The sequence below is a fragment of the Mesocricetus auratus genome, unplaced genomic scaffold, assembly GCF_017639785.1.
Source record: "Mesocricetus auratus isolate SY011 unplaced genomic scaffold, BCM_Maur_2.0 Super-Scaffold_100003, whole genome shotgun sequence".
NCBI lineage: Eukaryota > Metazoa > Chordata > Mammalia > Rodentia > Cricetidae > Mesocricetus > Mesocricetus auratus.
The window spans coordinates 100,171,882-100,196,328 of record NW_024429188.1 but is presented as its reverse complement, the minus strand read 5'-3'; the positions used below and the strand labels follow the sequence as shown (position 1 = coordinate 100,196,328).

General features: G+C 39.5%; 1 protein-coding gene across 3 annotated transcripts in view; it reads left to right on the top strand.

The window, feature by feature from the left end:
- The window catches only part of Hs6st2 (heparan sulfate 6-O-sulfotransferase 2), a 261,265-nt gene that overhangs the window by 171,523 nt on the left and 65,295 nt on the right, over positions 1-24,447 (top strand). The window contains exon 3 of one of the 3 annotated variants that reach the window (XM_005085552.4): positions 19,158-19,190. The exons of the other annotated variants lie outside the window; for them this stretch is intronic. Within the exon in view, the coding sequence (XP_005085609.1) occupies positions 19,158-19,190 (33 nt within the window). The remainder of the gene's footprint in view (positions 1-19,157; positions 19,191-24,447) is intronic. 3 annotated transcript variants of the gene reach the window in all.

The window sequence follows — 24,447 nt, the reverse complement described above, 5'->3', positions numbered from 1 at the left end:
TAGTACCCAACCAAGAGGAGGAGGAGGAAGAAGCTGCCACCACCACCTAAGGACCCTTAGTCACTAATTACAACTGCTCTTTCTCAGTGATGTCTTCACTCTCAAGCTCAAATAATCCCAGATTTAAGCAAACTTCAATGTAGACACCATAATCAAAGTGAGCCTTTAGATCAGGCTTCTTATTCTAGTTCTGATGACTCAGAAGTCCCTACACACTGCTTCCAGATTATCTGCCTCCTTAGACATCACAGGCATGACTAACTGCCTGGTTTCCTTGGCACAGGCTGCCTTTTGCCATTTAGTACCTTCTGAACTTCTGATCTTGGAAATACTAGAGTCCTTATATCTTCCTTTTTTTGGTTTTTCGAGACAGGGTTTCTCTGTATTGTTTGGAGGCTGTCCTGGAACTCGCTCCGTAGACCAGGCTGGCCTCGAACTCACAGAGATCCGCCTGCCTCTGCCTCCGGAGTCCTGGGATTAAAGGCGTGCACCACCACCACCCGTCTGAGTCCTTATATCTTCTTGATACCTGGTTTGGCCTGATTGACCCTTGCCCTGTTACCCAAGAGCCCCTTAACATATGACTAGAGTGATTGCAACCTAACTTAAGTAACTTCTGTTCTTACTCCCTTAAGTGTGACAATAATTATTTTGGTCTATACAAGCCTCCTTCCATGGTAGGAGACCCAAAAATGACAATGATGTATGAGTTGTTCAGCTGGCAGCTGAGTAGGACATTGACAAGTTCTCTTTATTTTTTATTTTTATTTTATTTTTTGCCTTTTGTTTAAATCTTTCAAGTATGTTTTTAAAACCAAGAAAACAATGTAGTTTGGTTTATCTATTTGAAGTGATGAAATAAACTGTATCTTATTAATTTAGATTTTGTGATCATCATCTATTTCTTGGACTTTTATTACACATATTTCCAACCACCACCTTCCCCTCCACCCCTCACTTTATCAACATTCTTTTTGGGGTGCTGATCTCTGCTGCCATAATGTATTTTTTCAAGTCTTTCTGTCACTATTCACCTATTCTCATTCATAGATGATATAGCCAATGATGAATGGTATCCCCAGCCATGTAGTTTGAGTTGTATGGGCCAACATGACATATTCTTATTATTTTTAGATTCATTTATTTTAAGTTATGTCTTTGAATGTCTGCATGTATATACATGCACCATGTACATGCCTAGTAATGAGGGGAGGGGGGTGCTCACAATGGGGCATCAGAGCCCCTAGAACTGATGTTAGGGATGGTTATGAGCCACCATGTAGGTGCTGGGAATCAAACCCAGGTCTTATGCAAAGGCAGCAACTGCTCTTAACCATAAAGACACCTCTCCAGCCTTAAGCATACTCCTTTTTCCTAAAAATTTGGCTTCACTGAGAGCTGCCTTTGTTTGTAAAAAGGCCGGCTGTGGTGATTGAAGCTAGTATGTTGAGTGTGCCTGAAATCAGTGTTATGACATCAAGTGCCTAATAGATGTGGGGCATCATACAAGCAGAAGAGACACACCCTTTACTGTACCTGCTCATATAAGGAGAAGTCATGTTCTCAGAAAGGAGAATGAGCTGTAATGGTTCTGAGGTGGATAGAGTTAAACAGAATTCCTGGTCACACTTCCCCTCTCAATTAATGAAATGCCATCTTTCCCAAATAGAAACCCTCATTATTATCTTGGACTATTCCATCACTATCATTTTCCCACCATCTGTTTATCTAACTACATGAAATGTTTTCTTGAAAATAAAAAAAATTAGAGCTTCCAGTATCCTAAGAGATTGTCTAATATGGTGATGTGGGGGAGTTATTTACTAGAACTATCTGTCTCTAGGCAGTTACTTTTATAATCCTAAAACAAAGATGAAATTCATAGCTCTAGAAACTAATGACTAATGCAAATCTCTGCTCAGCTTTCAATTTGGGTAAATAGGTTAATTGTTCTGTGTGTCATTTGAAAAATGGTGATGACTGTATTTTTAAGGTTTGATTGTTAGGGTTAAATGAGAAAAGACCACAAAGCACTTAGCTTTAGCTGAAGTCTATCACATCACCCCATTCCAGATCCAATGCTGGTACTCTCCAGATGTTTCCATTCTTATCGTTCAGTCATGTCTATTGTTTCTAGTATGGAATCTTTAGATTCTCAAGACTTCTACTGTTCCAGATCCAATAGTAGAGGACAACAAGGAAAGGCAGAAGGAGAAGGTTTTCTAAGAACCAATAGGTCAGTGTGTTTGTTAATTGCCTGATCTAAAATATGTGAAGCCTTCTGAACCATATGCTAAGACAAGTTAGCATCGTATAATGTCACCTATAGGGCTAGCTCTTCTCTAAACAGTTACATTATCCTGTCATAACAGAAGGAACTTTAGTAGCACATTTCTATGGAATATAAGGAAAGTGAGGCATCGAAAGGAAAACAAATTTTCCTGCAGGTTATTTTATTCAAGAGGACATAATGGGCATCATTTAGCTGGCTTCGGTGTGAGCACTAGGCACCAAAGTAAGATTAATTGTGTTTTCTTATACATGCTTCCTAAGGAAAAAAGTCATCTTTGTATTTATGATCACCAGAAACTTAATTTTTCACTTTTAGAGGATGGCTATACTAGAATTAGAAGCTTACTTTGCCTGACCTTTTTAGTGTTGATAAAGAAACCTTGATTTATGTTGCATGAACCTCGGTCTTTGAAACTGATAAGAAATGTTTTGTTCATTGAACATGCAAACAAATTACTTTCCAAGGACTGAAATTTAAACTGACATTAAGCTCCAAGAACATCTATATTTAATTATACATAAAGGCCAGAAAACAAATTGTAACTTTAAAATAGTGCAATTAAAAGAGAAGTCCCACCTATGCGAATAATTTATTTTATGACAACACTACCGTTTAGTTTTCCCATCATTTGTCTGCATTAGCAGGATTGGCTTCCCAGATATTTCCAGGGAAACCCTGAAATTTGAACTCATATTAGAAATAATCAGGCAGCACAGTTCCCAGGGCAGCTGATGTTATAGAATCAGGAAGTGTGCTGGCTTCTAACAATGCTTGCCTGTCAGTAGGAGGATTACTAATGAAATGCTGTCGGTAACCATGTATTTCTCTCAGGATGTGACTAAGGGGTGAAATGTAGTGGGAGGAACACGGGTAGGAAAAGCATGGAGATCTGGATCTTAAAATGACCCAGAACAATTTCTTTCTCCACTCTTGTCCACGGGTTCCTCATCTGTAAATTGAGAGGCTGGATTTTGATGACCAGTTGGGAAGAAAAGAGGAGGACTTGAGAGGAAAAGCATGAATCAAATAAGAAACGGCTTGCTTGTTACTAAATATCCATTACTTTCTCCCCAGCACACACTTGCACAATACGCATACATATGCATACACTAGTCCTCCACTGAGCCATACCACAGTGTAATATTGCAGTAAGCCCTGGACTAGGACCCTGGTGATGTGGGTTCACATTCCAGCAGTTTTTTGAACTCTTTTTAATGTCTTTTTTATTTTTAAACTTAAATTAGAGACAAGGTTGCTTCACATGTCAATCCCAGCTCCTTCACCCTCCCCTCCTCCCATGCCCTACCACCAAACCCCTATTCCCCCCATCCCCCAATCCCCACTCCTTTCCCCACAGAGGGTGAGGCCCTCCATGGGGATGTCCAGAGTCTGTCATTTCATCCAGGGCAGGGCCTAAGCCCATCCCCAAGAGTCCAGGCTGAGTGAGCATCTCTCATTGTGGGATGGGCACCCAAAGTCGATTTGTATGCCAGGGATAAATACTGATCTACTACCCAAGGCCCCATAGATTGCCTAGGCCTCCTCACTGAACTCTTAATATGCCCTAAGGTAAATCTTTCCCCCTCTCTTCTAAGTACTAAGTAAGTCTGTTTGGTGCTTCCTGGCTTTCCAAGACTGTATGTGTATAGACATCACACACACACACACACACACACACACACACACACGTGGGGGTGAGGGAGGCATCATTGCTATCTAGCTATCTAACAAATGACAAATACTGCTTTCCCACTGGACAGAGCTCTGTAGGTGTGCTGTTTTATCTGCCTCCCTGATGATTCTGATGCATAGTTCTAACTTAGCTTCCTGACTGGCATGGTTCCCTTGGCCATCCCAACACTGTTATTCTGAAACACCAGTGAGCAGTTTCTGGGGACTGTTTCAGGCCTTCTCTGTCATGCTGTTGCTCTAGTGACATAAGAGTTAGCTTTAGCATGTTCAGCATCTGTTTGTGTAGGGTGAGAGTGTGGTAGGCACAAGACATGCTCTGTAGACTCACCATGTGGCAAGCTGCCAAGATGACTTTCCAGTTGTCAGCTATTTGAACTTTTCTTGAACCATACAGGGACCTGATTAAATTAATTGATTCCCGGATTTTCAAAAATCCATTCTCTGGTGGGTTACCTGCTGCTTATCAAGATGTCTAAAGAAGTCAGTGCCAGGTTGAATGCTTTATAAGGGAGATCATGGATGACCTGACTCAAAATGAATATGGTAAAGAAGCATCTCGGTAAGTTTCTCACATTCAAGCATGAGCATGCAGACAAATGTGCTTATAGAGTAGAAGTATGAAGGGTGTGGAGGCAGCTTGGTTTTAACTTCACAAGGCACAGTCTTTCTTAGCACAGTGCTATGCAGATGGAGAGCTCGACAAGTGGAAAGTGCCAGTGTTACTTTAGAGGAAGCCAGTTACAATGAAGCTCATTGAAGATCCAGATGTGACCCCAGCTGTTCTTGACTTCCACACCCACAACCCTTGCCTTCCCTAAGTTCCATGGTCTCTACAACGAAGGGGTAGGACTCTCCATTACTCATTTTCAAACTTGGCCCCCCATGACTACTTCAGTTCCTCTAACCCGCCACTCAGAATCTCAGGGATTCAGGAAACAACTGCCATTCAAATTATGTTCTAGCTCTGGGCATCATTCTGCAAACCTATAATCATCAGCTTTCAGGAGTCCTAAGGAGGTGGATTACAAATTTGAGTCCAGCCAGTGCTATGTAGCAAATGCATGGGAAAAATAGTTTATTATCAGCAGTTCTCATGCTTTTCAGCCTCAGGACTCCTTTATTCACCTCCGCCAAATATTAACTACTTCAAATTTGTTTTGCTTATATGAAATATAACTATTAATATTGCCTATGTTAGAATTTAAAAGTGAGAATTTCAAAGATGTTTTAATTCATTTTAAGTGAAGACAGTATACTTATTAAATGTTATCACAAATAACACAGAGACTAGTTAAATGAAAACTTATTTAAAAAAGTAAAAGCTATCAGAAAAATGTAGTGCTTTACATTTTGCAAGTATTTGACATTTGTTTTCATAAAAGATTTGTGGATTTTCATGCAAACTTATTTTTTTATCTGATGTCATCCAGGTTGTTTAAGTTGAAAAATATGAATAAAATCCAATCTTAAACAGACATATCCCAGCCCTGGAGGCAGGGACAAGACAGACATATTCCAGGGAGTCTCTGATCCACCAACTGAGCCTAATTGGATGAGCCCCAGGTCCTAGAAACAAACAAACAAACAAAATCCCCCTTGTTTCAAACATCCTGAGGGATGACATCCTGAGGATTAATCTCTGACTTGTACACACATACATGAAAATGACCCTGCTAATGTAATTTTAAATCTACTCATCAAAATCTCAGGTGATTCAAGAGGCAAGGATTTTGAAACTGACCAGGGTCATCAAGCTTCTACCTCCACGCTTTCTTTCCTTTCCTCTTCACATGTTGAGATGGGACTTTGGATTTGTGCCTCAGCCCTTCCAGGATAGTGAGAGGTACGTCTTCCTGACAGTGACAGTTTCAGTGCCTGAAAATAGCATAGAATGGCTTCAGCGATTTAATGGCATCCCACAATGAGGCTGTGCCGCCCATAGAGTGATATAGACTGCAGAAGCCATGGATTCAGTAGCCATCCAGCTGTCTGATCACTGAAGGAGAGAGACAGGCCATAAAGGCAAGTTTCGGTGATATACTCACGTGCCATCATCTTGAGAGCTACATAGTCATCATTCTTATTTATTTCCTAAATCCACATCACAGCCAGTGTCAAATACCATGGGATCCAATAGTCTGCAGAACCCATTGAAACATTGAATTTCTCATGGAATAAAGAAGGCAGCACTGTTCTTTCTTTCCTTGCCATAGTCAGTATTGATTCTGTGACATTTCTTTCATAAAATCACATGGAATTCTCTGGCATTGGTTCTTACAACTGAGAACCTTCTTCTCTAAGTCTCCTGCTGAACTGGATGATGTGAATCCTATGGGCAGGGGTCGGAGGGTGTTCACCAGCAATCGAGTGGACCTGCTAGCCCTAACGCTTATTCTGTAAGATGCACAAGAGACACCCCTGAGCTGTGGAGGAGGGGAGGGCCCACACTCCCACTCTGTCCTTGTTTGCTTTGTTTCTCCTGCTAGCCTAAGCATTAATTAAGAAGTCCAGATCCAAATGCCCAGCATTACCGCCAATCATTTGGGCTAATTGGGTGTCTCCAATTTAATAGAAGTCTTCTCTGAGAGTTAAAAATAAAGCTAAAGCTCTGGGAGAAGCTGAAACCCTGTACAATACTGATGAGAATGGAAGATGTTGCAGCTGCTGTGGGGAAGTGTTTGAGCACGCTATTACCATATGATCCACTATCCTACACTTACATATAAATCTAAGAGAAATGAAAACACGTGTCTATACCACAGCTTGCCTATGAATCTTCATGGTGGCATGAACCGTGACTGTGCAAAACACAAACGACCCAAATGCTTAGAAGTGGGTAAACTGACAAGCAAAATGTCCTGTATCCATTCAGTGGAATATTGTTCAGCCATAAACAGGACAAGAGTTTTGATGTGTGCTACAACATGAACTAATCTCAAAAACATTATGCTAAGTAGTGAGATATACCAGATTTTAAAGGCCACATTGTATGATTTCACTTATGAATAATCTCAGTAGGGAAATCCATTTAGACAGAAGACAAATTTGTGGTTGTAGCACACTGGAGGGGCATTTGGAGTAACTGCGAAATGAATACAAAGTTTCCTTTGAGGTGATGGAAATGTTTTGGAACTAGATAGAGGTGATAATTTGACACCATGTAACTATTTTAAATCCCACTGAATTCCTCACTTTCAATCCTTCATCTTATAGTGCATGGATTCATCTCAATGTAAAAATGCAGAACATGTATAAAAGCTGCCTGAATTCCTGACCATGGTGTCCTCCTTGACTGCTTTCTCTCATGAATTTCTGAGTAATCGGGAACGCAGTTCTGTGCTGTGAATGGCAAATGGATACAGCATAGTTTATAGGTAAATTCAGTAGTTAGGGTGCGAGAACTATCACTTACTATGTACTGTTTCCTATACTCCTAGCTTCACTGTGATATCATGGAAAGCATGGGTCATGTCTAACTCAGCCTTACATCCCATGTGCCTAAATTTTCTTAGTACATAAGAGACATTCAGTAGTGTATTTGAGGAATAAATGAATCAATGAATGTGTCCACTGTATTTCTCAGTTCATGTCTATAATCACAGTGCTAGTAGTAACTGTAGCACAGGATGTACTCAGGATAGGTCTGTGGTCTTGATTGGGAAGTGAGGATAGAAATGTTTAGATGCATTTTACTTCTTAAAAATTTGGATATGGGGGGATGTTACATTTTTGCTATGGAAAGGAAGGAAGGACAGTTATGATATACGATATAGATGAACCACAATATCAATGTGCTAAGTGGAGAAGCCTTCACAAAGGGCAACTACTACCATAGGATTGCTTTTATTTGAAATGTCCCAGAGAGGCTAGAACTACATTTATGGCAGTTAGGGTGTGGGAGATCAACTGGGATAGGACAAGTAGATTTAAAATGTCAAGAATTTCTTTTGGAAATGATAAGGTGATTTTGGTGATGGCTCTACATATCTGTGAGTCCACTGAAAACCACTAAATTATGCACTTCAAATAGATGGATTACATGGGAAATAAAAGTATTAAGCTTACATATATCAGAAGAGTAGAGGATAAATTTTGAATCAAAGGAAGATATGCCTGTAGTTTGGGGAGACAACCATGTAAAATGTAATGTACAGGCACAAAGGGCTTCCCCAGAGAAAGGTCCCTTTAAATTGGGCCTCATTTAAAGGAGCACCTCTTGTGTGTTTCCAGATCATTACCCCTCTGATGAGGGGCTATGGCCAGAGTAACTAACTTAAAGCCTGAGTGTGAAGGGCACCTGCCAAAAGTTGGGTAGCCAGAGATTGATTGTAATATATGTCAGTGAGAAGCCAGGATTTGATTTTCACAAAACCCAGCTGTTTGCTGCCTTGAGTGTGAGCCACAGATCATTCCCCATTTTGATGAGGAAGAATGAACAAGCTGAACGAGGAGCCACTTCTGTAATTTGTAAGTCAGCAAGTCCAACTTCAAATAAGCACCACCAAATCCTTCCATTCTGTGGGAATATACTCAGAATCTTAGAGTTTGTCAACCTCTAATATACCTCTACCACCCGGCCATCATTAGTGAATGGAGGTGGCATTCCTTGTGCCAACATGTGCGGAGACATTCAGGAAATATCTCTGGATCCAGATGTCATCTAGATCTCTTGACTTTTAGTGTGAAGACACTCCCACAGCATCATCCCAATTAGCTGCCAGCTTGCCATGATCAACATCTCTTATGTCTTTTAAAGGCGGCCTTAATAGCCTGAGAGGGCACACCAGTTCCCATGGTGTGGGTGGGTGGGTGGGGTTACAAAGCACTTTATTTGAGAGACTGTTCTGTTTTCTTTGAGTCCAGAGAACAAGGGCATCCAAAAGTATTCTCAAAAAGCTGAGAGCAAGGCACTATCCAAGGCTCTATTGGATGTAGGCTTGCAGATGAGAGTTCAGCTTCATACAGTAATTGCAAAGTCAAACATACACAAATTCAAAATGGAGGAACCTCTTTTGTATTAGGAATGTAGCTAAAGAGAAATGAATTGATTCTACACTGTTTGTGTGAAAAGCCCACAGTCTTTGGGATGAGAGTAGTCTGGAAGCTCTCTTCTGTGAGTGTGTGTGTGTGTGTGTGTGTGTGTGTGATTGTGTGACAATGGGCAAGGTCTTCTTCTCTTCAAGGCTTAGTTTCCTGGCTTGAAGAAGAAGATAGGAAGGAATACCTTACAGTTAGTGTTTGAAAAGAATGCCTGGTCTTCATTCCACATCCTGTGCAATCAGCTTCTCCCTGGCAGTTTTGCTCCCATCCTTCCCTCTTGCACGGATCACTGGAGTTTTTTCTTGTCTTTCTAAGAGAAAATAGTGGTGCTTTTAAACTCCTAAACTAAAAGTCATAATGGCTATGAGATTGGTTTGGGGCCCATGCTGAACTCTGCAAGCCTCTATAGATCCCCCCCTTCCTCTCTGAGGCTATGAATGAAGAACTTGGGTTTGATGGTCTCTTAAGGATACCTTCCTGTTTCAGTAAGTTTAAAACTAAGTGACAAAGTTGTGCATTTCCTGGTTTGCAATGCAAGCAAATGGACTCTGCCATTTGGTACCAACACCTATTATTTCCCAATGCATCCACTCACCCTCTTACCACAGCAATCACATCTGCCTTTTTAGAATAAGGCACATACTATTCTTTCAGCCTCCTCCCTAGATTTCTGGATTCTGTCTCTCCACTATAATTATATTTGTATTGATAAAAATATAGAAACAAGGGTCAAAAGGCAGATAGATCTACTTACTGTTGCAGAGATACCTGAGCTTCCTGCCAATTCCCCTTTCTCGAAGGCACCTGGCCCACCCACAATCACTTGATTTATGTGTAAGACACAGCAAAGATCTGGGGAAGATTTACACCGAGTTCTCATCTAGTCATTTTGTGTTCAAGTGGTTTGCACTCTCTCCTGGAATGCAAAATGAAAAATAGTCCCTTGAGAAGCTTGAAGAGAGGCATGCATGGAAGCACTTTGGAGTGTGCTGTCCCTAGCTCTCAGTGGAAGTGTGCTATGCCTAGCATGATTATATACAGTGACCCTTTCAATAGCAGGCCCACACCGAGGCTAGCACAAAGTCTAATGTACAAGGCATAGTATTTGGGGCTGGAAGACTGAATATGTCTGTCCTAGTGGCTTCATTTATTAGCTATGTGACCTTGAGTAAGTTGTATTCCAAGGCCCGACTATCTTCCTTGTAAAATGAGAATAATGTCTACCTTACAGCACTACAATAAAGGTAAAATCAATTCTAGTTAGAACAACTTAGTGGCTAATGAGCTTGGGGACAGATATACTATGATTCTGAATTTGAATGCAGACTCTACCACTTATTGTGCTAGTTCTTCTGAGCTGCATTTTTTCTTTTTGAATTCTATTCTCATTGCATCTGTTTATTTACTGTTCATTTGTTTGTATTTATGTACACATGCATGCACATAGGCATGTACATGCCAAGATCAGACAGAAGCTTGAGAGAGTTGGTTTTCTTCTTCCTCAGATAGGTCCTGGGAATCAAACTCAGGTTGTTAGACTGGATGAGCAAGTGCATTTTTGTCCTGAGCAATCTCCACTCCCCAACTTGTAGTTTTGTTATCTGCACTGTATGTTTAGACTTTTGTCTGGGTGAAATAGTTCCTGTATAGCATAGTGTCTTCCATAGATCACATACTAGTTATGTTAGGTAATAGTATGCATGTTATTGTTTGCCATCCAGAGATAGGTCCCAATAATTTTGGGAAACACATATTCCTCTGATAGACTCTGCAAATATGCCATCTACTTGGTATTTTAGAAGACAAAGGCACTGGGTAATTTTGGTTTATAATCTACAAAAATATTAATTAGTCATTCCAAAGAAGTGCTTCCGTAGATAGTGCAAGAAAAATCTAATTAGGAACACTATATCTAATCTATTATTTATTTATTTGGTGTGATAAAATACCATTATCCAAAGCTACTTGCATAAAAAAGTTTATTTGGGCTTATGGTCCCAGAGGAAGAGTCCTGTTTGGCAGGTGTGGTGTGTTTAAATCAGATATGTCCACCCAGAGGTTCATGTATTCAAACACTTGTTTGTGTCTGCTTGTGCTGTTTGAGGAGGTTATGGAACCTTTAAAAGTGTTTTTGTTTTGTCTTGTTTTTTTGTAGCTATTTAGAGAACAATTCCAGAAATGTGGGGTTTTTTTGTTTATGTTTGTTTTTCATATTAGAGGAAGTACATCATCGAGGCCAGGCTTTGAGTATTTATAGCCTCACTCAACTTCTAGTTCACTGTCTCTTATTCCTAAATGTGGATAAAGATATGGTCTCTCAGCTCTTAACTTCTGCAGAAGACACTAATTGAGTAAGTGGAGGCAAGAAGAACAGTGACATTCTGAAGTCCTTGTCACAATTTCTGTTAAATGATGAAGACCATTACCCAGATGTTTCATTTATTTGATTCCATAATAACATCTTCGAAAACATCTGAACAAGATGATGTAACTTGCTTACTTACTTACTTCCCTCCTTCCTTCCTTCCTTTTTCATGATAAATGAAATTGAACGGATATTTTATGGATCACTTCAGTTGTAACTTCCATTGGGAATTGCTGCAGATCACAAAGGAGTCCCAGTATTGTTGAGAAAAATGAGACTGACAGTATGAAATAACCAAAGAGGAGCTGTGGTTCAAACATAATTGCCTGAACCCATACTCACTCACCTTTTGCTCACAATTAACTCTTCATTTTGGGCTAGCTAGAATAAAGTTTCCAATCAAATTCATTGTTCCCACCATGATTTGACTTCATCAGAAACCCAAGACCCCAGATGAAAAGGAGTGTCATATATCTAGAATGCACCATCCCATGAGTCTGATCCCGTTAGCGACTTCACTAAACATTTCTTGGGAATGATCTCAGTCCTTACATTAGCACTGGCCAAATAATTACTTGTTAGGGACCTTTTTACAGTCCCTGTGGTGAAACATGCTAACATATTAATGAAGCAGTTATACTTCATGCTGGCAATTTGCCACACTTTTTGTCTATGTCAACATAAACTATTGGGGATAAAATGTAGTTTGTAGTGCCTTGCATGATTGACTATAAGAGATACAGTGGAAACCTTTTTGCTCATTTGACTCAGTGTTCAAATAGCATGCATTGTACATCTTCCAGACCCTAAACTCTTAAACTTAGAAGTAAAATAGGAGGCAATAACCCCAAGTGCTTACTTATATTAATTTTATATTATATTACATATTCTAAATTACTTTTTATCTTTGGAGTCTTTCTTACAACAAATGGAAAGTCTGCTATACTCAGGGAAATTTCTAAGGGACTCTTGGTTCTTTCCTTTCCTTTCTGCTCAAAAATATACATATGGGAATGGAAACAAAGGAGAGTAGACAGGAAGCAGGGGGACTGGGAGGAGAGGAAGGAGGGGAAACTGCAGTGGGTATGTAAAATAAATGAAAATGTTGTTATTAAATAAAAAAGAAGAATCTTACTGATAAACTTTTCAAAAAAGAAAAATATACATGTGAACAAGTTGAGAAAATACACTACTAGGTCCCATCATACAACTACAGATGTTTGCAAGTGGGGAACTCTAAGGCTTGTATGAAAATAGTTGCTAGATTTCAACTGATGAGTCAGCTTGTGTCTTCACACTTATTTTATAACTCACACAGGGGTCCTGTATCACGAATGCTAACACTTCTCAAGAGGCAGGGCAACAGGTTTTCTAAGATTTGTGGTCCTCCATTTTATTTTGCTTTCTTTACTCCATTACAAAACACCCATTCCCCTGCTTTGGGAAAGACTGAATTGATAAATATGTGATGTATATGCCTTCGAATGACCAAGGGCAAGCTAAGAACAAACCTATTTCCCGCCCCAACCTGAGAATTCCTTGGTCCCTAGGTTCTTAATTGGATCATCACTAGAGGGCACTCTTATGATGCCAAAATGGAAGAATTTTCCTAAATTCTGGTGTGAGAGTGGGGGTGGGAGCAGGGAAAGGGGGTGGTCTGCCAGGAATACAGATGCTAAGCAGCTGAGAGCAGGCATCTGCAGCTGAGAACTGACTCTTATTTGGAAGGGGCTGTGCAGCAACTTTTCTTATTAGATCCACTTTGTTTCCAAAACACGATTGGTGCTTCAGCAATAAGGAAAGGGCCCAGGTATTTTGTGTTGTTTCTCAAATGAAACGAATAAAAGGGAATAAAAGGATCATTGGTTGATAATGAGTAAAGTAGTCATTGTAAGTGAGCAAGAAGCATGAAATGTGTTTGTAAATTAACAGCCACTAGAAAAGAGGAATGGCACATCCCTGATGTCTTTTGTAGCTGTTTCCCAGTCTTTTCCAGTTCCTTCTCTTTAGTTGTTCTGAGTGTGGTGTGACTGTGTCCGAGAGAAGATGCTTGTTTGCTTGCTGCCTCTGAACAGACTCTAGTAGACACAGTGTAAGTGGCATACTCTTAACATAGGTCCTGGGCTTGGCTTCAACACTGCTGTACTCTGTGGTGAGTCCCTATCTCCAGAAGGATCTCAGCATCAGGGAAATGTTGAGTGACTCCAATAGTCCCTAAAAGATGTCACCCAGTCCTTAGCGTGTCTCTTTATACACCATCATTCTATGGATAGATCTATAGAAGCTGAATCTAGACTTATGGTAGTCAGGGTATGGTCAAGCAAGTGAATAGGGCACTCAGATCTGAAATGTCAAGGTTAATAGGTAATGAATCCTGAAGTAGTTTTCTGTATTACTTATTTATAGCAGCCACTTGTGTTCTGGCTCAGACATGATGTGATAGGCATCATGGGACAGGTGCTGACTGTATGTTATCATTAGAGATGGCAATGAAAGATTTGCCACCCCCAAAGAGCTGATGTATCCATATTAGTCACTTGTTTAAGTTTATGGCTCACAACAAATACAACCTCAGAGATTTAACATACTAAGTCATCAGTAGTGTTCCTTAAATTGGCTTAATATGCCCAAGTTAGGCAGCTCCTAGCTTGTGCACCAAGTATCATACCTTCCCAGCCTTTAGCATGGCGGTCTTTTAGAGAAATTTGGGAGTTTTTCTGCTAGTGTTTTTGTTTATGAGACTTAGGCTATATAGTTCATGGGAATGTTCCTGATTAAGCCAAATTTATCATAGAGTCTTAGCATATTAGAGTGAACAATGAACTTGTAAAGGGTGCCTAATCAACCAACTTCTCTGATTAGGAACGGACTTGCCAAAGTCCCGAGCCAGATAATGGCAAATCTGGAATGAGTCCTTTAATTATTGAGTTTTAGTCCAAGCTTCTTTCTGTCTCCTTCTACTACACAGTGTTTGTTTCTCCCCACCTTCATTGAATCTAGAGAGTAAACAACCAGTAGTTATGAATGAAATATATAACTATATTTGTGTTCTGTCTTGTGTTATTAGGGGGCAGATTTTTTTTTTAAAAAGGCTTCCTAATTGTCAGAAGGTTGGAGGTAAAATCAACGAACAATAATTACTATGGTTCTAAAAGGCGGTGTATTCCTATGACTGTTGCCCAAATTAAAAAAAAAGTTTGAAATCCTTGTTGGCTCGTAGAAAATGGAAAGACAGGAGGTGAAGTTTGGAAACCAACTTGAGTGTCTTAAGAGAAAGGGAGGTACTGTGAAAGGGACAATCAAAACAGACTGGGAGGACTTCGTAGTGGTGGAAAAGGCTAGTCCTTGTGGAATTAAAACAGACACTCAAAGAACATAATTCAGGAAAGGTGATCTGGATTGCAGTCTTGTCAGGCCAGCCATGAAGTACCCTGTCTGATGCAGTCCATGTGCATGATTTTATACTGACTTGGCATAGACTAAAGAGAGAGTGGTCAAACAGCATAGTAAAGATGTTAAGGCACATGCCTCCACTATATTAGTAAATGTGGTGGATTTCAATGTGGCCATTGACATATAGGTCTTTTTGAGCATGGTTTTGACAGCCTGGTTCTGTTCCCAGAGAAAGATGGCTCAGTGACAACAGACCTGGGAGCTATTTCTGTGGTCTGCCTCAGTCACTATCATTTTGGACTATCCTCTTACCTGGTCTTCCCCTTGAACAAAAATAATCTTACATAAGGTTTATTGCATGTTGACTCTGATTCTTGTCTTCTTCCAAGTTACTGTCACGATTCAATGAGAATAACTTAAGAACTACCTTTCTGTACTCAAAGTCACTGGCCTGCTTACAAAAGGCACCAGGTTTCAGCTATGACTGGATTATGTTCTCTTCTAATTGAATATCACTCATAACAACATATCTTATATGTATCTTGAATATCATTATGATTGCAGACATTATACTTGTCCCATTTTGCAGGCAAGAGAGTTGAGCTGGTAGTCTTCAGATTTTTAATGTAAAATTTCCATCATAAAGAACCAGCCACTTTGTATATTTAAATACATAGAGCTGTTTTCCCAGACAGAAGGATGTTTGGCCACATTTCAATTTGGATACTGTTGTTTTGGTCATGTCTCATTTGCTTGTGAATACAGGAATACTGGGCTCTCTAAACTACCAGTGGCAGGTTGAATTGAGAAAACAACTAGAGATTGGTATATTTTAAACTAACACGGCTCCAAAATGGAAGGCAAAATTATTAGGCTTGGTAATGTGTACTTTAGAAACCAGCTTGTTGAACTACTGAATATCATAGCCCAAGATCAAATGAGTCTTTGGGAAAATCAAGAGCAGAAACAAGGGATCTTGATTACTACAGAAGAGCTCCTACATTTTTATTCTATTTTGCTTTTCTTAAGGTCTAGATTTAGGTCTTAATATCAAAGTGATTTGCTTTAATTTTCTTTTTGAAACCTTAAGCAGCAGCCTTAATACTGTAAACACCAAAGGTAGATGCCGTAGTTTGAGATTCCTAATTAAGATGAATCCCCTCTGAAGTCATGCCGTAGTTTGAGATTCCTAATTAAGATGAATCCCCTCTGAAGTCATTTTTCTCAGTGGTATAGACACTTCTATGTGACCCAAACTCCAGTGACATAGGCCCATGCTCACGCAATCTACCCTAATTAAACTCAGCAGGTCACAAAAAATGGCATGAAAGTAAGAGTGCTCATAGCTTGGGAAAGGGAGGCTCAACAGGATAGGTAGGGTAGCAAGAGAGAGCAATGGGAGGAATCTAATAAAAATACATTGTATACATGTATGAAATCGTTGCAGAGGAAGGATGAATTCCTCTTTAGAATTTCCAAATCTCACGTACTACCACCTTCCTGTTATTACAGTGATACATGTTTTGAATTCACTTTCATCCTTTCCCTACTCACTTGCCATTTTTAGATAACTGCTGACTTTTGAAGGCTAATCCCAACTTCTTGAACTTAGCCCAGTATCCCAGTCTCCTTTGTCTTCCCAGGCCTGTTGTTTTCCCAGGATGGGGCTTGCTGGGAGCTAATGGGTCTCATCTCAGCATGTCACCTGGGCCAGCTCTTAGAGAAAACAATAATAGCCAATGAGAAAAGCTCTATTAAGATGTGGATCTAAGCTAATATTGACAGTGCTATTGAGAGACTTCCTGTTTTCACAGCCTTTCAAAATACAAGCACTGGAGGCTTATGAGCCAGATGGAAAGAACCCTGACTGACAGACAGCCTTTGGGAAGGGCTTTTAAGGGGAAGAGGCCATAATATACAGAGTTCCTTCTAATCAGAAAGTAGTTCCTTATACTACAGATGTTGACTCTTATGCCATTGGGTATGTTCTCCATATATAAAGAAAAGAATAATAAAATTAGGAGAAATGCTTTCACATATGGTATATTTTCGGGAAGTTCTCATTTCAAGCAGATGGCCCACAAAATATTCCTCAAGATTGCAGAGTATACAGAAAGGAAGGGTTTGATTTGTTTTATCCACTGTTGTATCCTATAGCAATTCCTGGCACATAATGGATAATAAATAGAGACTGAATGATTCTTCGGGATTAAAGGACCTTTTTAAAGAATTCCATTTGAGGCCGGGCGGTGGTGGCACACACCTTTAATCCCAGCACTTGAGAGGCAGAGGCATGAGGATCTCTGTGAGTTTGAGGCTGGGCTGGTCCGACAGCCTCCAAAACAATACAGAGAAACCCTGTCTCGTAAACCCCCCCCAAAAAAGAATTCCATTTGAGAACCATCCCAAAGGGAGACTGTGTGTACATTTGTATAAGATAAAATTGTAAATTAATTTCTTCTAATCAGTATGTCTCTCTCTCTCTCTCTCTTCTCCTTCCCCCCACGTTCTTTGGTCACTTGCAATGACTGTCCACCTGTCTGATTGGTGCACCTGTAACATCTTCATGGATCACCATTGAATACTGCATCTCTGACTGTCTGGACATCCAGGTAAGGCAATGAGCTCTTTAAAACCCAGTGTGATCACTGGGAAAATATTAACAAGTAAAAGGGAAGTTTCCCTAGACATAAAAAATGATAATCTCAAGAGATAGTAGTTCCCTGATTGAAGTTAAATTTAACCCACCCATGATACAATTCAGTAAACCAACAGGAATATTTACATCACTTAAGGATTTCCATTAAGATAGTATAATAAAATTATGGTTTTGGAAACTACTGTATATTTTCTTTGGGATTTACTGGAACTAAAATATCAACACATGTTTTTTTTTTGTTTTCGTTGTTTCTTATTGCTGTTTTTCTTAGGGGTTTTTGTTTGTTTGTATTTTCATCCAAAGTTGTATTTTCTTTTGTTCATCAGACCAAGTGTGATACAGGATCTTCTAAGGTGTCTTCAGTGTATAAGGATTTTATGTCATGGGGCAGAATAGTGTACTCTAAATATCTTCTTTTTGTGGCTGGAGTAGAGTTTTGAATGTCAAGCTAATTTGTGGGGGTATCTTGTTTAAAAGATTTAGTGTGAGAACTCACCAGACATATCATGTTGGTTTCTCATAACACTTGTTCCCCAATAGTCTTAACAACTGAGAAGCAAGAAAGTGAGGTCTAACCACACCAAGGACTCATGATTTTTTTAAAAGTCATATACTGTTTCCCAAGCGATAATGCAAGCAAGGCTCTGCTATGGGCTATGCTATTAAAAGGTATTCTTAACACACTCCAGAAGTCTGCACATATTTTTATATAAAAATGAGACATTTCTCCCATAACACCTCATAGACCCTTATAACCTTTTTTATATACAATAAGTATATGAAATTGTAATGGGCCTTGTTATGGTGTAATTAAAATCAGGAAGTTAACTGAGTCTCAAACTGACCTGGGCACCTTCAGAGATGTTGTTCACATTAGAAGTTCACACACATGAGATTTCTCAGTGGTCAAGGAGCTTGTGATCAAGTCTAATGACTCCAGTTTAATGCCCTGAGCCTACAACTCTTACAAATTGTCCTCTGACCTCCACATACATACCATGTTGTGTGTGCGTGCACACACAAATGCAAAATATTAAAAGAAATTTACACTGTAGAGTTAATGTTATGTGGATCTTAAAACCAATGTTATAAGAAAGATCTAAGCAAGTTTTATAAATGAGGAGATATTATTTACTTACTTTAATGCATGTCTTCTGTTTGGGTGGCAATCACTACAGAGATTAATAATTTATCATTGTGTGTGTGTGTGTGTGTGCGCATGTGCACATGCATGCTTTAAATTCTCATCTCATTTAAGAGTATAAGCAAAGTCTAATCTCTTTTATCTGTGTTCATGCATTCCCAATGATGTGAAAAATCTCTCCTCAGTCACTTCAATGAGGTGTTTCCATTTCATTCATGCTACAGAGTTAGACTCAGTCTGGGATTGGGTTTCTTGGCTTTTGTCTTTGCTTAGTTTGACACTGCCCCTTGAGAAAGAGAAGGAAGCTAGTATGAGTAGTAGATCTATTATTCCCTGCCCACAGCAATCCAAAGGATTGGTTCTCAATGCTTCCCTGCTTCTTTCAGCCTTGTAATTTGGAATACCCCCATTTGCTGGAGATGAGCTAATGGGAAAGCTACCTAAGAACGATTTCCTTGCAGTTTGGGAAACTGTAAAAATATGATATCCAAGCAAAGTGGATATTTTTATTATTTTAACTCTTCTCTTGGCAAGCTCTTGCTATCGACTGGTTTTACTGTTCCTTTAACAGGTGGAGGATTTTTCAGATTCTAGATGCAACTAGGTAAGTAACAATGTATTTTTAGTTTAACTGAGCCCAAGAAAGGTACAAAATAAATAGACTCTGCAGTAGCCTGCCAGTTTAATTGCAACACAAAATAGTTCATAGACACTTGGCTTGTTTGGAGTAGAAGCATCACATAGACTCAGGTCTAATGGCATATCCCATTGGGAAGTGGGATGATGATTTAGCTTGCCCCATCACTCCCAAGAGTTAGCTGAAACTGAATGACACAAAAAAGTTTCCGAGTAAAAAGATGTCCTCCATCAACAAAGACTTTACAGTGCTCCAGGAACGCTTGCCTCTTCCTAGAATATATGGTACTTTACAGAACAGTCAGACCAACATTTCCTATGGCATTACATGCCTGTGGGGTTACATGCCTACAAAACAATTGGACCAACATGCCTATGAGGTTACAAGGTAAAGCAACCCCATAGGCAGTAGGCTTGGTCACATGAAACTTCATGGAGAACAAATCAAACCAAACACAAGAAAGTTCCTTTCTGTAGGGAAGGAGCAATGAAATGGTTCAGGAAAGTATCCACAGTTGCCATGGGCTGTATCATATTGTTATCAGTGCTGAAGAGTTTAATGGGAATGATAAGTGTCCCCTTCCCTCCTTCTTTAATTGCATACTCTATTCGCTTGGCATTTTTCTTCCAAAGTTGTGATGTTCACCAGTTTTGTATTTGGGTATTGTAGGTTTATTGGCTCTAGAAATATTTACCAGTGCCTCTGTTTTCTCTTCCTGTCTACCTAGACCTGTCCCTAAATAAATAAATCAGAGTGGAGAGGTGATAAGCTTGGCATTCCTCCACTAGGATAGGCTCCTGTGAAAGTTGACTAGATGGGTCCTCTGTAAGATGACTTTCAGGAGTTTGGCTTCCATTTTTCATCTTAGGATCCTGTAGACCTATTTGACAACTGAAAAGAAGAAACTCATCATTTGAAGCTCTAGTCAGTTTGTAATTCATTGAGATAAAAGATATAAGCAGACATCAACACTTCATCACACATTACTAAGGGAGGGTATTTTAAGGATCACATATTGGGTAAGTGTCCTCGTGGCAAGAATATTACATGTTGCTACTTCTAGAGCAGTTACTTTGAGCAAGTCCCATTTCCACTATGAGCTTTGATTTACTCATGTGTGAATAAATTTTGTAGAGAATTATTAGAATGATCAAGAGGATAGGGATTGTTTTATTTCTAATTGTTCTACAGGAGAAATTTTGCTAGTTTTTTTTCCTTTCTGCTTTAAAAGTTATATGGTATCACTATTCTGACTTTTATTTTTATTTATGGTGCTGCTTAGTTGGAGCAGAAGTTGTCAGAGTGACCTTATACACAGTCTTAGTGAGAAAGAAAAGAGGAGTGCAGGTGGTGAGATGGGAAAGAAACAGCTTTGGTAAATATTGATGGGGCCAATTTTGAATTCTGGTGGACTGCATATTCGAATGATGCATGAAAACTGTTTGCAGGGCTAGCATATTTTTCAGCCACTGGTAAAATCATAAAGCAACAATTTATTTGGTAATCCTCATTGTGCATTCAGTTTCATAAATGTACAAGATTATGATTATCTCTGCCTCATAATTAACAATTTGCCTAAGTACTTGCTATTATTTGGCTGTCTGAATGGATTTTGGTAATCCAGAGGAAGAAGGGAACAATCAGTGCAAACCACTACAAATGCCTAGTATTATTGCTACACACACGCACAATTAGCAGTGATACTAATTGCTTTAGACCAGAACCTCATTTGGTTTTCTATAGACAGCAAAACATTAATTGCTAGAGTCTTGTCACTCATTCACTCACACCCTGTCTGTCATTCTCTCTGTTAACCAATTGGATCTTCTAAGATCTTTGTTGGGTCACAGGTAAATTAGCTGGTTGGATTTCCGGCATATCCTTTGGTGTGGAGCTTCCAAGCTTCTATTTGAGCTAGCAATCAATATCTTGACCAGCCATGGGTTTATTTTTATACTGTTATAAGGACTGAAATGATGCTGACATGCCAACCAGTTCTGCTGCTGTACTTCATTCTACTCCCAATCTTCCATCTTTAACATTATTGCGATTACATCTCTATGCAAGAATTGTCTAAATTCAAGGTTAGAAGAGGCCTTTTAAGAGCATGCTGCCAAATTTCCCTCAGTTACCTGATGCCTTTGATTATTACTGATTTGAATATTAAAAACAACCACCTAATCAATGATGCCACACTTTAAAAAGAATTCAAACCATTGGGAACTATTGTAGCAAGTACATTTGAGTGTTAACAGGTTGTTTTGCAGTCACATAGACTTGAGGTTTGTTTTTTTTTTAAAGAACCCAAAATAGAATTATTCGGTATGTCCTCATAAGGTTTACCTCAATATAACCCCAAAGTTGATGGTGTATGTGCAAAGAGCCTGATAGATACTAAGAATTGCTTCACCAGGACCACCTCCCTTCTCTGCAAGCATAGCTATCTAATATGAATGTGGAGGTGTTCACTTCAGTGGCAACAGCAGGGAATTTCAGCTTCAAATAGGACTCAGGTCCCATCCTAGGACTACCATGCTGTAACTGTGTGACCTTGGGTAATTTATTTAACTTTTTTGCTTCTAGCATTCTCAAATGCAAAAAGGTAGCAACTTTTTAGAGCTACTAAGGGGAAGAAAGTAAAACCATGCACAGAAATACTATGCATTGATTCCCGCACATGGGAAAAGTCGATATCCAATAGTGGTTATTAACTTCGTTGTCTGGGATACCCAGTACCAATCTTATTCTTTACTGATGCTTAATCTTCTGGAACTTTGGGATCCTCACCTGTGTGTCTTGCATACATCTATGCATGGCTGATCTCGGACACAATCCAGAGAAACCACACTGGGAAGACCGCTTTTCCCAAAAGCTACCTGTGACCTCCATCTGTCAGAATTTGATGGTTGCTTCTTAGCTTCAACCACCTGGAAATCTGAAGATTCCTGCACCTTAGCATATCTTCTTTTTCTGAAAAATGTTCACTGTTTATCTTGGTGTAGTCATAATATTCATTAAGTTTGCCTTGTTGGGATCTCTGATCCACACAGACACACACACTAGTGCATGTGCATAACCATTCACTATGAACATACATTTGCTCCCTCTTCAACCCTTTAAATGTTGCAACTCCTGAGTTCCTGCCATTGATCTGCATCTTCTCTCTCGCTATGCTGGCTCCCTGGGTAATTTCATCTCTTCACGTAGTTTCACCTTTAACCCCTATACTAATGATTCTCAAACTGACATCACCAATCCTTAATTCACTCTGGAGCTCTGGGCTAACTCCAATTTCCAAATGCCTGCTGAGAATCTCCAGGACTGGATATCCTAGGAGGCTGGCAGTATAGTCTGGCTTTTGTCATCCCCTTAGAAAAGCAGATGGCAGTTTCAGAAGTATTAAGATTTAACAAAAAGGAGCAAGGGTGAGATATTAGCCTAAGCAAAAGTAAAGGAGGTCTAAGTTAGCAAATGAACACAAACCAGGCTTCCAGTGGAGAATAGTGGGCAAATTGAATCTCTGTCTTCATGAACTGGAGATGCCAACTGGGTCCCTAAAAGTTGTGTGCTTTCTATGGAAAAGGGAATAGCTTTCCTGATTTAAACTGAATTCATTTTTAAGGGGCTGGATGATTGGCATGTTTGGGTGGAATGTTAATTAAAATCATCTTTCTTGGGAAACAAATGGCTATTATTTCAGTGTTTTGTTATAAAAAGGCACATGTCAAAGGGAAGAATGTTCATCTGAGGATTTTGAGAGTACTTGTGTGCATAGACACACTCATAGGCTGGGTCAGAGGTGTCTGAGATATTGTTTGTGGACATCATTTTTTGTGAGGCCAGGTCTTAAACTGTAGCCCAGGCTGACCTGGAATACTCACTTCTGTAGCCCCAAGCCAATCTATAACTGGCAGCAATCATTATAGCTCAGTTTCATGAGTTCTGGGATTGTGAGCTACCATGACAAGCTGCAAATAATTCTTTCAAGAGGCATAAAGATTATTTTCATTCATTCTGTAAACATTTATGGAAAATGCCAGGATCTCTATGGAGAAATGAGACTGTGAATACCGTACCTATAAAGTCTCTGTCCTTGGATGCCTGATACATTTTACTTTAGTTATTTGCAGATACATTGAGACTGCAACTTGGCTGACAATCTTAATGACCAGAGGAACTTAAGGGAAATAAGACAGATCCAAAGTGGGGAAAGGATGTGCATAAATTCGAATTACAAATTGATTGCTTCCTTTAAATTTAGTAAATATTGAGTTGCTTTGGGTTTTTACATTCCAAGTGGGTTCATCAGTGTTTCAGGCCAGATGAACGATTGTGTCTAACCCTAAAATTAAATTAGAGCAAGGGGATAGACAAATCTTGGTTAATATGTGTGCTGTCATTAGGAGACCTGGCTATAAACAAACTCCTCTCGTGGAAACTATGGTCTCAGTGCTGCTATCATTGGTAGAGAACAATAGCTCTTTTCTGGAAGGGTGGCCCTATTCCACAGTCCCAAGGTACTTCCTATCTTATGTGGTACATGAAGGCCAGCTTAATTTCCAAATAATATGAGATCCTTACCCTCACAATTGTACATTATGCTTCCTTTTAAAGCTCTGCATGGTTATGGGTTTGCAGGTCTCAATTCTAAGTGTTTTTGACCTAGCTCTCCTTGTCAAAGTCTACTTTGTGGCCCTTTTCAGATCCCTAGGTGCGGACCCTAATTGAACTATTACAGCTTAGGGATGTTCTGACTATTCCACAACTCCTGCCTATAGCTCATTCCACCATGCTCTTTCTATTACATGCCATATAAAGTTGCTTAGAAACCCTGTATATAAATTTCTTGTGTTCTTATTTCCTTTTCCTTGAATGAATTAGAAACATTGATGAATTAAGGACAGTATCTTATTTTCACTGGATGTCAGGACAGTAAAAACCAATTCTTGAATTTATCCTTCAATATCCTTTCTCACAGATGTAATCAGCCCAGTCTAACTTCTTACGTCTTTCTCAGACTAGTGCATTCAGTGTTTATGTATGGACCACTTTGCATGGTCTGAGATAGGCAAGTTCACTCCCTGTTCTTGTGTTTCTTACGGAATGTGTGTATACATGGAAGCAGGTGTTAGGGGCAATTAAAGCCAAAGCGTATGAATATGCTAGTTTTAGAGAGTGGCCAATGCTGTGAAGGAAATAGAAATTGGATGGAGAATGAGCAGAT